The sequence below is a fragment of the Saccostrea echinata genome, unplaced genomic scaffold, assembly GCF_033153115.1.
Source record: "Saccostrea echinata isolate AGI-Se365-2 ecotype Australia unplaced genomic scaffold, CSIRO_AGI_Sech_v1 ptg000020l, whole genome shotgun sequence".
In the NCBI taxonomy this organism is placed as follows: Eukaryota; Metazoa; Mollusca; class Bivalvia; order Ostreida; family Ostreidae; genus Saccostrea; species Saccostrea echinata.
This window is the reverse complement of record NW_026889769.1, coordinates 5,734,421-5,749,396: the sequence shown is the minus strand read 5'-3', so window position 1 is coordinate 5,749,396 and position 14,976 is coordinate 5,734,421. Positions and strand designations below refer to the sequence as shown.

At 34.9% G+C, this 14,976-nt stretch overlaps 1 protein-coding gene across 1 annotated transcript; it reads right to left on the bottom strand.

The window, feature by feature from the left end:
• Positions 1-1,501: 1,501 nt before the first annotated feature.
• Positions 1,502-13,530, bottom strand: LOC133189851 (cadherin-23-like). Its single transcript, XM_061325243.1, has 18 exons — positions 13,367-13,530; positions 11,638-11,753; positions 11,233-11,413; positions 10,838-10,996; positions 10,553-10,690; positions 10,141-10,263; positions 9,789-9,971; positions 9,381-9,574; positions 8,847-9,258; positions 8,521-8,711; positions 7,490-7,913; positions 6,183-6,373; positions 5,220-5,643; positions 4,939-5,129; positions 3,982-4,760; positions 3,799-3,894; positions 3,535-3,584; positions 1,502-1,756 (listed from the first exon to the last, which is right to left on the bottom strand). Exons 1-18 carry the CDS (start codon positions 13,515-13,517, stop codon positions 1,557-1,559), a joined length of 4,203 nt encoding a protein of 1,400 aa, XP_061181227.1. The 5' UTR covers positions 13,518-13,530; the 3' UTR covers positions 1,502-1,556.
• Between the last annotated feature and the right edge of the window lie 1,446 nt (positions 13,531-14,976).

Sequence of the window (14,976 nt, the reverse complement as noted above, 5' to 3'; positions counted from 1 at the left end):
TTGCTTTCTCTAGACGAGACGCTTAATAATGCGCATGCGTCAAGGAAAAACTGTATAATGAGAACCGAACCACTACATTCCCGGATTTATTTTCACTGTAAACTCAGGTAAATTTTTAAAAATAATTAAATAATACATATAATGGAAAAAAAAAAAAACTTCTACTAGGGTTCAAAAATTACACATTAAGAATATTAAGATATTTCAGTAGGATTTTCAATGTAATTCACTATATTTGATATCTTCAACATAAGACCAACTTAGCCCCCCCTTGGGGTCTGAACCATATATCCAGGGGCCATGAATTTCATAGTCCTAGTAAAGATTTAAGTACTCACCAAAACCATGCAAACAAATTGCTTACTAGCTGTCCATGGGTAAAGAAGTAGATTTTATAAGATATATGGGAGTTTTTGTACATGTCCAACTTAGCCCCACCCTGGAACCTGAACCCTGAACCCAGGGGCCATGAATTTCACAATTTTGGTAAAGGACCCATCATATGTTATAATCATGCCCACAGTTTGACAGTTTGATGTCCAAGAGTAAAGAAGAATTTTTTAAAGATTGCATTAATTTTGATGGTTTTGGCCCCACCCCTCAGGCCCCAGGGGGGCAGGGGCCACAAATTTCACAATTTTTGTTCCCCTTCACCCATAGATGCTATATGCCAAAATTGGTTGAAATTGGTTTGCTGGTTCCAGAGAAGAAGCTGAAAATGTTCAAAAGTTTACGACCGACGAACGACGGACGACGCACGACGACGGACGAAAAGAGATAGCAATAGGTCACCTGAGTGACTCAGGTGACCTAAAAAAATAGCAGTGTCTATGTTTTGATATTGGACACTCGAAATATGTGTCCGATCAAAAAGTAAAATAGGAGGTCACAATGGCACTCTGTAACAAAGATTTTATGAAAGTCTCATTAAATTTCATTCAGTGGTATAAGAGGACTAGCGGATTAGAGATGGGTACCCCAAAGCGTAACGGACGGTTGGCCGGACAGCCCCATCACTTTACACCCCCGCCAATTTTTATCCCACGCTTACGTTTTGGATGGTTATTATAGCTATTGACGTCGTAACCTAAACTTTAATTTCCAACATTAAACATGAGGCCTCCTTATCTGATCTGGATCTGTACTCGGCACTTACCATTGAGTAGCTGGGGACTTGGGGATTTTTTTTCACACCAGCAACTACTGCGACACAACCTCGGTTTTTACAGTCTCATCCAAAGGCTCTGCAGCGGGATTCGTGCACGCCACATATGTATCACCTCTTTACTCATCCACAAAAGCGGCCAAAACAAATACATTTGTATATACACTATACATGTAATGTTGGTATGTAGTACTAATCGAAAGACTACAGTTTTATTAACTTTTTTATTGCTCTTTCAGTTGAACACGTCAAAACATACGAACACGCATTAAAAAGAAAAAGAAAAAAATATTAATTGAAAATAATGACAAGATAAATTGGTATTTTTGTCTTCAGTATATTCAGCAAAGAACGATAACATCCGAGGCAAAGGGTCTGCAACTTCTCAAGATCAAAAAAAGTCATAATTGGATTTGGGCCCCATTATATCGCTGATACGACGACTGCTTTTAAAGAATGCTGAAAAGTGTTTGTCTTCTTCCTTTGCAAAAGAAGACCTGCTTGTCTGACTGTAGTTTGATGGGAAATCATTCAGAGATACGTCTGTAGGAGTCAGCGTACTGTTGAGATCCTCAGATCGTGCGCTGGAAACTGTAAAATGTACATGAATTGTTTATCAATACTTTCAAGTTAAACTAAAGCATTCTCTATACAGCACAAAAATTTTACAATGTTTCAAACCAGCATTTTGTATTCTAAATATAAAATTTATCTTATATACATGATCTAATGAAAGAATGACAATATAAGTTGGATTACTTTATCATATGTATATTTGGGAAGACCATCTCCGAAAAAAATGAACAAGACGTCTACAAAGATTTTGTTGCCCCTTTTTTACCGAAATTACAGATAAAGAAAACAGTGCATCCTCAAATATTCTGAAATACAGATAAATAAAACTTAAAATAGATTCTAACATGGTTTGCCTTCAAAATTTTTAATCCGTACTTGGAAAAAAAACTTTAGAAGCAGTATTTAGTATAAAGTAGAGGTACTGTGAGCACTGATCTCACAAAGTGATACCCCCCCCCCTCCCTATGAGTATAATGACAAAATGCTTTCTTGTCAGTATGCAAATGAAATTCTGTGACAGTTCCATTGAATGTCATGCAGGGATTTATCAGGCGTTGCATTAACAAAATGGATACCCTATTTATTGAGTAATACTAAATATAGATTCAAATATGGTTTGCCTTCAAAATTTTTGTTCCATACTTGAAAAAAAAATAGAAGTCTTTTGTATAAACTAGAGGTACTGTGAGCACTGTCTTACAAATGATACCCCCGCTCCCATATGAGTATAATGGAAAAGTGCATTTCTTGTCAGTATGTAAATGAGATTGTGTGAAATTTCCATTGAATTATATGTAGGGGTTTTGGAGGAGTTGCGATAACAATTTGGGCGCCCACCCAATTTATTGAATATAACGGCAAAGTCTATGATTTTCTCAAGGAAATACAAATTTCTTTCCAATCGAAACGTAAAATACGAGGTGCAAAATGGCACTATTTAGTAAAGGTTTCATAAAGAAATTCATTTAATTGCATTCAGTGGTTAAGATGAATTGCGGATAAGACCCCCAAGTGTAATGAGAATAGCAAGGTTCATTTTTGCTGTAGAAAACAAATATTTATCCGATCGAAACTTAAAATACGAACTGCACAATAACACTATGTAATAAAGATTCTGTGAAAGTCTCATTAAATTTTATTCAGTGGTATTTGAGGATATGCCGATAAGAGAGGGACACCCCCAATGTAATAGAAAAAAAGCAGTGACATGTTTTTGTTTTTTGTTTTGTTTTGTTTTGTTTTTTTTTTGCTATGGGAATCTTAAATGTGTATCGTAAAATAGGAGATGCACAATGTAATAAAGATTTCGTAAAAATTTCATTAAATTGCATTCAGTGGTGTGAGAGGCGTTGCGAATTGGGGATTGCTACCCCCAAGTGTAATGTACGGACGGACACCCCATCACTATAAATGCCCTCTTTCCAAGCGGGGGGTGGGGGGTGGGGTGGGGTTATAAATAATTTTATCCTATGTTCATCCATCCTCGGAGGTAACCTACACAGAGCCAACAGGCTAAGGCATTCAATTTTAATTAATGATTTTCTGATAAACATGGAAATAAAGCTGTATTAATGATGACAATTATCAGTTTGAAGTATAATCTACAACTGAAGACTCTATTTTCAATAACAATACGTTGGGCTGATTAGATGTATATCTGTTCTTATCGCTGAAAGAGAACAAATCGAAAGTAAAATTTTTAAAAAATCTGTGTAAAGGAAAATAATGAAAAGGTCGGTGCTGTTTTTCGGAAATTACTTCTCAATATTTGAAAACGTTGTTCTATTAATTACCAGATATGGTTTCCATTTTTGGAGTTGTTAGAGGCAATGAAGACGTCCTCCTATTAATAGATTATACAACAGTCATTAAAAGAAAACTGAACATTCTAAAAAAAAAAACCCTGCTGGTATTTTATTAATATAAGTATGACATATTGAAGCATACTGCAAATATCATTGATTGACTGAGTTGGTGAAAATACAAAGTTTACGGTGCGTTAAACTGATTGGTGAAAGCAGTGAGGGAAGGATTTACTGTTTTTTCCCCAAATTTACCTAGCTTTAATGACGGAATTTTGAGAGCTACTTCGACTGTACACTGGCTTCTTATTCTCAAATGAATCGTGCTTTCTCTCCTCTTTCTGTACTGTACTGAAAACAGAGTGAAATCGTAAATGACATTGAAAATCATCACTATGCTAAAGTTGTAAAATATTCTCAATAGTCTTTGCAAATTACCCCTCCTCCTTTGCAAAACTTGAGTGACCCTTTTCAAGATTTGGCTTTTTACTACATCCTCTTCGGATTAAAATGATGGAATTTACTATTGCCAGAAGACATACGAGACCAATAATGCCACATCCCGCTAAAACTCGCCAATCGGAGAAGTCTATGCCGTCGGAATTGTTGGTCACTTGGTATGTAGCGCTTGCCTGAGGTGCCACAGTATTTGCTGTACCTTGGACAATAACACGGACCAATGCAGATGCTGATAAAGACGGCGATCCTGCATCTTTTACAACTGTGGTAAAATTGACTTCAGTCCCCTCAGCCATTCCATTTAAACTTTCACTTTGGTAAAGGATACAGTCTGTCGAAACGACAAAAAGACTAGTAAAATGGTTGATGTCCATTTGGCACGTCAGTTTGGCATTTAGGCCACTATCGCCATCACTTACATTAAGAGTCAGTAGCTGATGACCGATTAAGGAGTCTGAAGAGATGAAAGTAACATATTCAGGCCATTCAAAGCGGGGGGCGTTATCATTGACATCAACAACGTCAATGTTAACTGTCGTTGTTGTGAAAAGACCTTTGTTGTCAATAATTTTAATTATTAAGGAATGCGATGAGGGCAGTCCCGAATCAATATCGTAGTCTTTGGTCAGAGACATTGTACACGTAGTAGGATGAATGCTGAAGTATTGGTTGTCGTTTCCACTTAATATAATGCATGTGACAGTATCACCAATGTCGGGATCGGAGACGGTAATGTTTAAATCCAGCAAAGTTCCACTCTGAAAGCAAGAGCGTTTACAAAGCTTTACGAAAAAAGGAAAATAGATATAAAACATAAATGGTTTAATAACCTCAGTTAATAGTAAAAACCTTTTTATAGATATACAAAGTATCTAGAAAATCACAAATTCCAGTCTACAATTTATTGATATGCAAAATGAGATTTAGCACTCTTACTATGTTTTCTTTTAATGACACGTGATTAATACTGTATTGTACATATGGAGATTCGTTCACATCTGCCACGGCTATCATCAGCTCATACAAAGGAGAATCGTTATAACCATCATTTAAAATGAATGTGAGATTGTAAGAGCTCTCCGACTCAAAGTCCACAAGATCCTTCAAGTAGATGTAAAGTTGTCGATCTGTAAAATTAAAAGGATAATCCATATTCTAATAAAAAATAAAATATGCTTGAACTAAAACATTCATTTTGATAGCTTTCGTTTACATACTTGAAATATTAAACAGGAACTTGTTTTCAGCTGACGCATGCGCCAAAGTTATTCTCTCTGTAATGACGTCATTCGTATCGGGATCGATGATGGAGTAAATGGTCAACAAGGAGCCAGTAGGAAGTGCCTCCGACACATACAAAATTCCAGTAAAATTAACAATTTCTGGTTTTGTATTTACATGATGAATATTAATAATTAATATTGTCTGATCGTACGCACCATACTGGTCCTCCACTTGAACAACAAGAGTGCAGTTTCCATTTGACTTGGAATAGGTATCACTCACTGCTGTATAAAGTATTCCGGAGCTAGTGTTTATGTTAAATATTCCACTGACACTCTGACTGATTAAACTAAAAGTAAGGACATCTGTTATATCTGGGTCTACTGCTGATATTGAGGCTGTGACAGGTGATCCCAACTGTTAAATATAACTTCCAAAATTAGAGCATGTCACTTACCTGACTTTTTTAATCTTACTGACTTTTAGATTTACAAGATACAGGTCAAGTACTCTTTGAAAAGGTTAGAAGAAGAAAAGAAATATGAACATACTGGAACAAAACAGCATATATTTTTTCCACACAATATACAACTTTCTAAGAGTGCCTTAGTCAACACAAGTACTAGATCTACATTCTGAATAGACAAATCGAATGTTGAGAAAACGATGAGCTGAATGGTTACATGTATTTAAAGGGTCCGAGAGGAACCCAAATGAGACGCTGTTAGATTTGTTGTGTAGCAATTTATGCGATGGACCAAATGATCTGATTAAGTCAATCTAGTTTGAATTAAAAACTTTTGATAAATTAAAGGGATCTTGGAACACATACATCGCCAGTATATGTGTATGGCATTTTACTAAAATTTTATCCTTAACCCCTAAATATAAGGTGGAAATAGTGATACTTTTGTGTCCACCACACTCTGCAGATGAAAAAAAGAAATAAATATCACCGTTCCGTCGTTTACATCTCCATAATAAATATTCGAAGAAAATTGGGGAGCCTCATTGATGTTGACGATGTGGAGTGTAAGGTTTGATGTTGATGTAGCGCCCGTCAAATCCCAAGCATTAACAGTCACGATTACGTTACTGAAAAGCTGGTGATTCAATGTTGCATTGTCTCGCAGTTTTATTTTTTGATCTGAAAGTAATCCAAATATCCACTGATTTATTTTAATGTACTAAAAATAATTTTAAAAACAATCTAAGTATTATTATGACTTTCGTCTTTTGTTTTAATTCAGTATTCTTTATATCACATTTAAAGATGACAAGTACATTGGAAAATTATGGATAAATTATGTAAATTAGTCGCACGTTAAGATCATGTGCAATAAAAACAAAAAGTGTTTATTTTAACACAAATGCCCTCAAATGTGGTCAAGTTGTGATGTGAAAAATCGTTCCTGTACAAAGAATATACTATTTTCTGGAACAGCGTTAGTAAATGCATACGTGTAAGTATGGTTAGACAACTTTCTTTATATTTATCACAGACCATATATTAAAAATCTGTAAAGTTATTGCTCATTCACAGCAGTGTCCGTATGGCACGTAAAAGAACCCTCAGTACTCAAAGGCCATAAACGCAGAGTATGATAGAGAATTGAACAAATCATTTTTTTTTTTACACATGAGATATATAATATATATGGTTTAATAAACTTCGCTAAATTTAGTTCACTCCTAGTCCTAAGAAAGAATTAATACCGGGGTAATTCAGATATAGTTTCTTGAGGCATCGGTCATATTGCCTGTAAAATGTACATTTTTGCATATTGAATTGCCAATTCTAATCCCAGCCAAGAAAACGAAGTATAAATGTTGTTTAGTACTGTCAATGCGTAAGCATACAACACTTAAATATTTTCTTTGCCTGTCATCTTACTAAGATGAAGGAATGCCAATCGGGTATTATTCATTAATACATGTACATGTATATGAGTAAAGATAACCAGATGAACATAGGGTCTTTAGCCTGAGTATTTTCCAAGAGCATTAATAGTTGAACGCTTGCCAGACTTGAAGAGTTTACCTAAGGTGGTTCAAAGGTAAAGTTAAATGTCAAAGTTTTGTAGAAAGAAGGACAGGATGGACGAACCCCCCCCCCCCAATAAGAATTGTGAAGTGACAAGAAGTATGTGGAGAACTTTATTATATTTTATTCTGAGTAAGACTAAATGTCAATTATTGTATTCTTTGTTACATAGGACCTCCTTCACAAAGGCTATCTAGTAAAAAAATGATTTTGAATTACCTGCAGAATCAAAGTGCAGTAATGTAGCGGCAGCAGACGGTAAAAAAGTACCGCTACAAGAACAAACATCCCCTACATCATCGTCTCGTGCAGTGACGTCATATATAACACTTCCAGACGAAATGTTCTCATCTGTATTGATAGTGAAAGGTAGATTTGTAAAATAAGGTGCATTATTCACGTTATAAACTGTTATTTCAATGGTAGCCGTGGATGATAGACCGTTTAAGTCTGTGGCTTGTATTGAGAGGTTAGTTGTAAGAGTGCTATCCACTAGAATGTCTGCTGTCAGGTGCATCTGACCAGTACCGGAGTTTATTCCTATTTTTGTCACGAAATGGCCGTCTATTAGACTAAAGATTACAATGTCACCTGCATCTGGATCAGTAACGTTATACGCTATGTTTGGGAGTGCATATCCAATCTGAAATATGGTTAACCAAATTATTTCATCTTAAATAAACTTTGAGATACAACTTAAAACATGAAAGATTAAATTCGGATTTTTTTTAAAATAATCTTTTAGGTATGACAGTGAAGAGAATTGGCTTTTCCGATTTCATTTTATAATTTTATTTGACTAAGAGCAAAGTGTTTAGTTAAATATTAAAGCTTTTTAAATCACTTTATAAAAATATATTAGAATATTATACTTTCATGTAAATTAGTTAAATCTGATTCGTCGAGGAACATTTGTTAAAAAACACTATTACCCACTGAATAATGAAGCCACGCCCTCCAGCGTAGCAACAGTCAACATTGCTTGACGACGGGTGATATTCCAAAAAAATATTGACTGCGCAGAAATTATGCGCGCAAGGTTCACTGTAAAATGTATTTGTATAAAACATTCAGTATAATATAATAAATATTGCATGTAGTTGAGTGTAACATTGAAAATTTTCACCCCTCGAAAACCATTGTCAACCTCGGCTGCGCCTCGGTTGACAATGGTTTTCTTAAGGTGAAAATTTTCAATGTTACATTCAACTACATGCAATATTTATATAATAAGAGATATATACATGTACCTTGTTTTCGTTGAATGTTAAATAATAAAATGGTGACTGAAATGTTGGAGGTTCGTTCACATCGGTGATATCTATATACAGAATTGCTGGGTCCGAGATCTCTGTTCCGTCGTTGGCTTCAAAGGTAATGTTGTAAACATTGGTTCCTTCATAGTCAAAGTAAAATCCATTTGCTTGATAAAGTCTCCTTTCTGATGAAAAGGAGAAAAATTTGATGAATATATACATGTACATAATATAATCACAAGATTTTCCCCATAAAATATCTAACTAGACTGTATTTTGTGGAAACCGTGCTTATACATGTCTAATACTAGTAGATATACCTGAATCATTGTAGAAAAACAGATTAGAAGACAACACTGGGGAGATTGTGTAGGACACAGTAGTAGATATCAGGTCTTCATCAATTAGCCCCAACAAGAACAAAGAGGATCCGGAAGCTGTATTTTCGGGTACAGTAACTGTTTGAGGTAAGTTCGTAAAATACGGCTTCCTGTTGACATTCTGGATTGTGATCATCACGATACAGGTGTCAGACAACCCACCTGTGTCTGTTACCTGGACAGTTAAATTGAAGGAAGTGTTTGAAGTCACTTCAATATCTATGGCAAAGGAAATAATTCCGGTAGAAGAATTGATGACAAAGTTTGATCCGTCTGTAATCCCATATGTAAAGGAGTCGCTAATGTCCTCATCATATACTGTAAATCCCAAGGCCGGAAGTAATGAACCTTTCTTCAAAAATAAAAAAAAATCAAACATGTGTAAATGTAGATATTTAGAGAAACATGGATAGTGAATATAAGGAATGTTAATTTTCTTTACAATAGTTTTCCCCATCTAACTGTATCTTTTACCTGCCCCTCGTTACAGGTAACATAATAAATGTTTTGGTCAAAGCTGGGAGGATCGTTAACATCAAGTATTGATATCATCAGATTTGAAGTCGCACTGAATATCCCATCACTTATAGTCACAGAAATGGTAAAATTATATGCAGATAGAGACTCAAAGTTGAAAGATTCTCCACTGTTTCGCCTGATTGTCAAATCTAAATGAAATTTATAAAAAAAAATGCTAAGTAAGGGTCTGTTGCAATTTTATTTCAAGTTTTAAAAAAGGGTATATCTCAGCTTAAGTTACTTTTTTGTGCTAAAATACCCTTTTCGAATTAAAATTTGAAGACTTCCTTGTAAATGGTTTTTGTTTTATAATCTCAGTCTAGTAAATTAATACTTATAAGAAGAAATAATCTATATACATACCAGTGGCGTTGATATCAAACAATAGTGTCCCATCGGGTGGCTGAATTGTAAATGTCGTTGATAATACATCAGAAACATCTAAGTCTTTCGCTGAAATCTGATAAATTACAGAGGATTCCGAGATATGCTCACTTACATACACTGTTTTTGGTAAGTTCTGAAAGGTAGGTGCTGTATTCAAATCTAGAAAAGGATTCAAATATTACAATATTTTTAAAATTAAAATTATAAAAACTACTGAAAATTTTCCATAAATTATTCAGTCGACCATTTCAATGTGAAATATTACTCACAGTCTGTAATGTTTTACTTTGAGGAAATTCGAGGAATTTTATTAAGTGAATCTATGTACCTGTCAATGTGATTGTTAAGACACCGGGACCAGTTGTAATCAAGCTGTCATTAACGGAGAACTGTAAGGTATACGCCACGGTTGTCTCCGTCCGTAGATCCGTGACGCTCGTCACTGTACCATCTTCAACAGTTAAAAATACTTATATACATATTGTATTCAGCAAGCAAATACTTTCCTCTATATTGTCCTTATGTTAGTTCCAACTATATACACCGTACTTAAGGAAAACTTTTTATGTCGAATCGTTAAATTACAGGCAAAATTGATTATTAGTACATTGTGTATCTTCTGTGCTTAAGCTATAAATACATTTAGCATTTTAAGCTTTTGTTCATCTATGACTTCATCATAAGTGTTTATTCGCTATAAGCATGTTCTCTTAATATTTGTTTTACTGCATTTTCCCTACCACTGGCAACAGAGAAGGGACATGGAAAGGGCGAGCAAGTGCTGCTTGTTGCCAGATTATTGCTGTCTGGATCAGCAGTTTGGACTTGATACACAGAGGTTCCTATAGCTGTTGACTTTGCGGACAATATTAGTGAATCTAGAAAAATAAAAACACTTTCTCAACCAGGTAGAATCAGTATAATATTCTCTTTACCAATTTAATCTGTATGTAGATTTTTGAATGAGGTAGTCCTTTTATTTTTATTTTATTTATTTGAATAAATAATTTCATTTATTCCCTTACATGGCAGATTGGTGAATGAAGGCGCTACATTCTGTATGATATAAACTGTAAACGTTCCATACGATGTGTCGATACCATCAAAACAGCTGATATTCAGTGTGTATGTGTTAGTAGAGGCGTAGGACAAAACTGGACTGCTTTTGGAGAGTATGTCATAACCTGGAGAAATAAAAGTCCTTAGCTTGTTGTTAAGTTATGAAAGAAGCAACTTTATACATTCCTTCAGGACAATCGTCTTATTAAACCATAAGCACTGCAAAATTATTCGTGTTTTCTTTTTGTGACTCGATGAACGTTAGCAATTTAACTATATACTAGTAAATTTCGAACCAATTGAATTTCTTGGTTGCAAAATACTCGTTCAAAGATCAGAAAAAGAATATAAAGTACATTACCAAGTCCATTGGAATAATTAGCTTTTAAAAAGAAATTTCCTGATGAAGGAAAGGTGTTTTCCAACATGCACGTATAAGAGTCGCCGTCACCATCTTCTATGCTGATTGAATGAAGAGAGTTTTCAAGGACGGTAGTCTCCTGAAGGTCAGCGCTGTATGGAAGACCAGATATAGCTGGAGCCTAATTCAAATTAATGAAAAATTGGTCTACAAGATAAATGTACTTTTAGACATCAATTTCAATCTTTCTACTACATTAACTGTCAAACATTCTACAAAACACACAAAGTGTCCCCTTATTTCAGTGGCAAAAGGAGTACTCTAGCTATTATAAATATGAATAAAAGCAAAAGAAGGATTTAGAGATGTATAAGAATACTGTTTTAGTGGTATGAAACAAGTTACCGTGTTTGTGAATATGGCATTGAGGGTCTGGGTCTGAGATCTTCCACAGGCGTCCGTAACGGTTACAGAAAGACTATAAGTACCCACTGTCACTGAAGAGGATGTGGTTATGTTTCCTTGTGACAAAAGAGGAATGTGATAAGTTACTTCAGCAGAATAATTACTGTACGTGTACTTAAATTGGTGTATTCAAAATTTAGCGCAATTACTGGTTATGGAGTTATTGGCGAAATCATTTATTCGCGCTATACATGTCCGTACCGTATATTGTATTTATAAATGATTTCTTAGCGGTATTCATAAATTAGCGCATCGTTGTCTATGCCAAAGCCGCTAAAATATGAAGCCCACTTCTTCAAGTACACATACAGTATATACTGAGCATGTACATGTATCATTGATGAAATAATAAGCCCATTCATATCGATTAATTTGAATAACTGAAATTACACTCAACTTTCAGTTCATAATTTTGAAACTTTATTTAAAATGCTTCTTTGAATTTGAACTTTGTCAATCTCCAATTTGAACATGAGCAGTTATACCTTTAAATGCTTTAATGATACTTTTTAATGACATTTATAAGCGTTTGGTAAGTTATCATGCAATCTAAATTTTTATATATATATATGTACGACCCTTAATTCCCCATCAAAAAAATCTTGCTTGATTTTTTTCAGAGCACAGCTTACTTCATTTTTCAGAACTTTGAGAAAATATTGCTAAAGATTCTTTATGTTAACATGAGATAATATTGAAAATAAACAATGCTATTTATCCCCTAATGCCCTTAATGATCACATTAAAAGACATGTTCTACATTTGGAGATTATGTCTTTCAACAATCTGTTGGAATTCCCATGGGTACCAATTGCACCCCCTTGTTAGCAGACCTACTTTTGTAATCATATGAAGCAGAATTTATTCAAAAACTTCTACATGAGAAGAAAAAAACACTTGCTGTGACCTTCAACTCGACATTTAGAAATATCGACGACGAATTATTAATTAACAATAGTTACTTCCATTCATATGTCGACTCGATATATCCTAGTGAGCTTGAAATAAAAGACACCACAGAGTCATATTTGGATATTTTACTGGAAAAAGACTTTAATGGTAACCTGACAATAAAGCTTTATGATAAACGTGATGACTTCAATTTTTTCAATCGCCAACTTTCTTTACTTATGTAGCAATATACCCTTATCACCTGCATATAGGGTTTATGTCTCCCAGTTGATTCGTTACGCAAGAGCAGGTTCTACGTATGAACAATTTCTAAAACGAGGCAAGCTATTGACAAACAAGTTGTTGAAACAAGGATATCAACGGTCTCGTTTGAAGTCATCATTTTGCAAGTTGTATGGTCGATACAATGAACTTGTCAGCAAAAACAACCTGTCATTGAGTCAAATGCTGACTGACTTTTTTTCATGTTAATTGTTGGGCCATTATTTACACACTGAGTTGTCTACGGATTTTTCCGTTTTTACCAAAACATGACAAGGGGCACACGGCGGGTGTGACTGGTCTGCAGGGGATGCTCACTCCTCCATGGCACCTGATCCCACCTTTGGTGTTTTTGAAGGTCCGTGTTTGCTCTGCTCCCGATTTGTATTGTCAAAATGGACTTTCAGCTTGAAAAATGTTCATTATCTCCATATTTCATTTCTTGTTCTTTAGAATCATAGTAGTGCCTTCAAATGTAGTAAAAATCTACACTTACCAGATCCAGAGTCGATTACAAATGATCCTGCTCCACTAAGTGTAAATATGTATGTGGTGGTCTCGTCCTTTCCTGATATGACAGGAATGTACACCGTAGTCCCGATAGAGGTCATGTGACTGAAGGTCACAGAGACTGGAAATGTGGTCATGACTGGATTACTGCCTGGTAAACAAAAGTTAACGCAAAAGATTACAGAAAACAATTTTGCATAGTTATCTGTGAGGGAAAGTAGAAGGCAGGTAACATGTGTATACAATGTATAATGAATTTTTTTCTTCATTTTTGATTTAGAGAATAGCAGCTACAAAGAATGTTATTTTCCAATTGTTTCAGATTCTTAAACCATAATTTTTGTATACGAGGAAAATAATGCATGTCTTCGAATTGTCAGGGGTTCAAATTTCGTATACATATATATTTCATGATTTCGTTTGTGAAAAAATAGGGAAAAGGGACCCATTGGTCTTGAAGGTCACCGCATACCATGAATTTTTCAGGCTATGACTACTTTGGGCCCACCTGGAACTGGTCCGGACTTATGTGTTAAAAAATTTACAGTTTAGTGAGGACTCCATAATCATTATCATATTCATACGACTTGTCTCCCAGAAATTCAGAAGTAAAGAAGATAAGTTACAATATATAATAAACTATATATGGTTTCTCTCAATAACATATGACCAACTTAGCCCCACATTGGGACCTGCTCCTGGGGACACAAATTTTATAATTTGTGTCGAGAGCTAGTTACTCATTTTAATCATACCAACAATTTGCCTGATACATGTCCATGAGCACTGGCGTTTTTTAAAGGTGTGATTCACTTGCAATATATGACCAGCTCAGTCCCACCCCGGAGCCTGGCCATGGGGCCATTAATTTTACACCTTTGATCGAGGGCTTAGTGCTAATTATAATCATGCAAAATAGTTTGTTTGCCAGATGTCCATGACCAGTAAATAAGAAAATTTTCAAAGGTGCATTGTATTATCAATATATGACCAGTAATACTTTTTTAATATAGTCATATAGTCAGTTTACCCATTTACATTCTAGATATCATTAAGAATTGAAGAAAATGTTCAAGATAAAATGATATTTCAATATAAGAACAATTTAGCCCCATTCTGGGGCCTGAGCAATATGGATCTGGGGATCATAAATTTCATAATTTTGATATAGGTTTAAGGGCCAGGGCATGAATTTCGCACTTTATGGTAAAATGTTGAATGGTCCTAATAATCAAGCAAGAAGTTTCCCTTTCTTAATCTCCATGAGTAAAGATTTTATAAGATATAATGCATTTTCAATGAATGTACAACATAGTCCCACCTGGAGCCTGTACCTAGGGGCAATAAATTTCACAACATCTTGTAGAGGGCTTATTGCTTGTTATAATCATGCCAACAGTTTGTCAGCGTGATGCCTAATAGTAAAGAAAAGTTTTTTGAAGTTTGCATTGAAGTTTGCATTAATTTGATTGCTTTGGCCCCACCCCTAGATACCATGTGTTATCCTTTATTCCTAGATGCTACATCCAAAATTGGTTCAGTGGTACAAGAGATGCTGAAATGCTGAAAAAAAATTTCGAACAACTCACGGCGGAC

What these genes read in the sequence shown, in the direction of transcription:
- LOC133189851 (XM_061325243.1), bottom strand. Translation starts at nt 13,517, where the DNA reads ATGACCACATTTCCAGTCTCTGTGACCTTCAGTCACATGACCTCTATC. An exon ending in TTCATTCACCAATCTGCCAT is followed by an intron (nt 10,691 to 10,837) that starts GTAAGGGAATAA and finishes TTATTTTTCTAG; the next exon opens with ATTCACTAATATTGTCCGCA. An exon ending in AATTCCGTCATTAAAGCTAG is followed by an intron (nt 3,585 to 3,798) that starts GTAAATTTGGGG and finishes ATCTATTAATAG; the next exon opens with GAGGACGTCTTCATTGCCTC.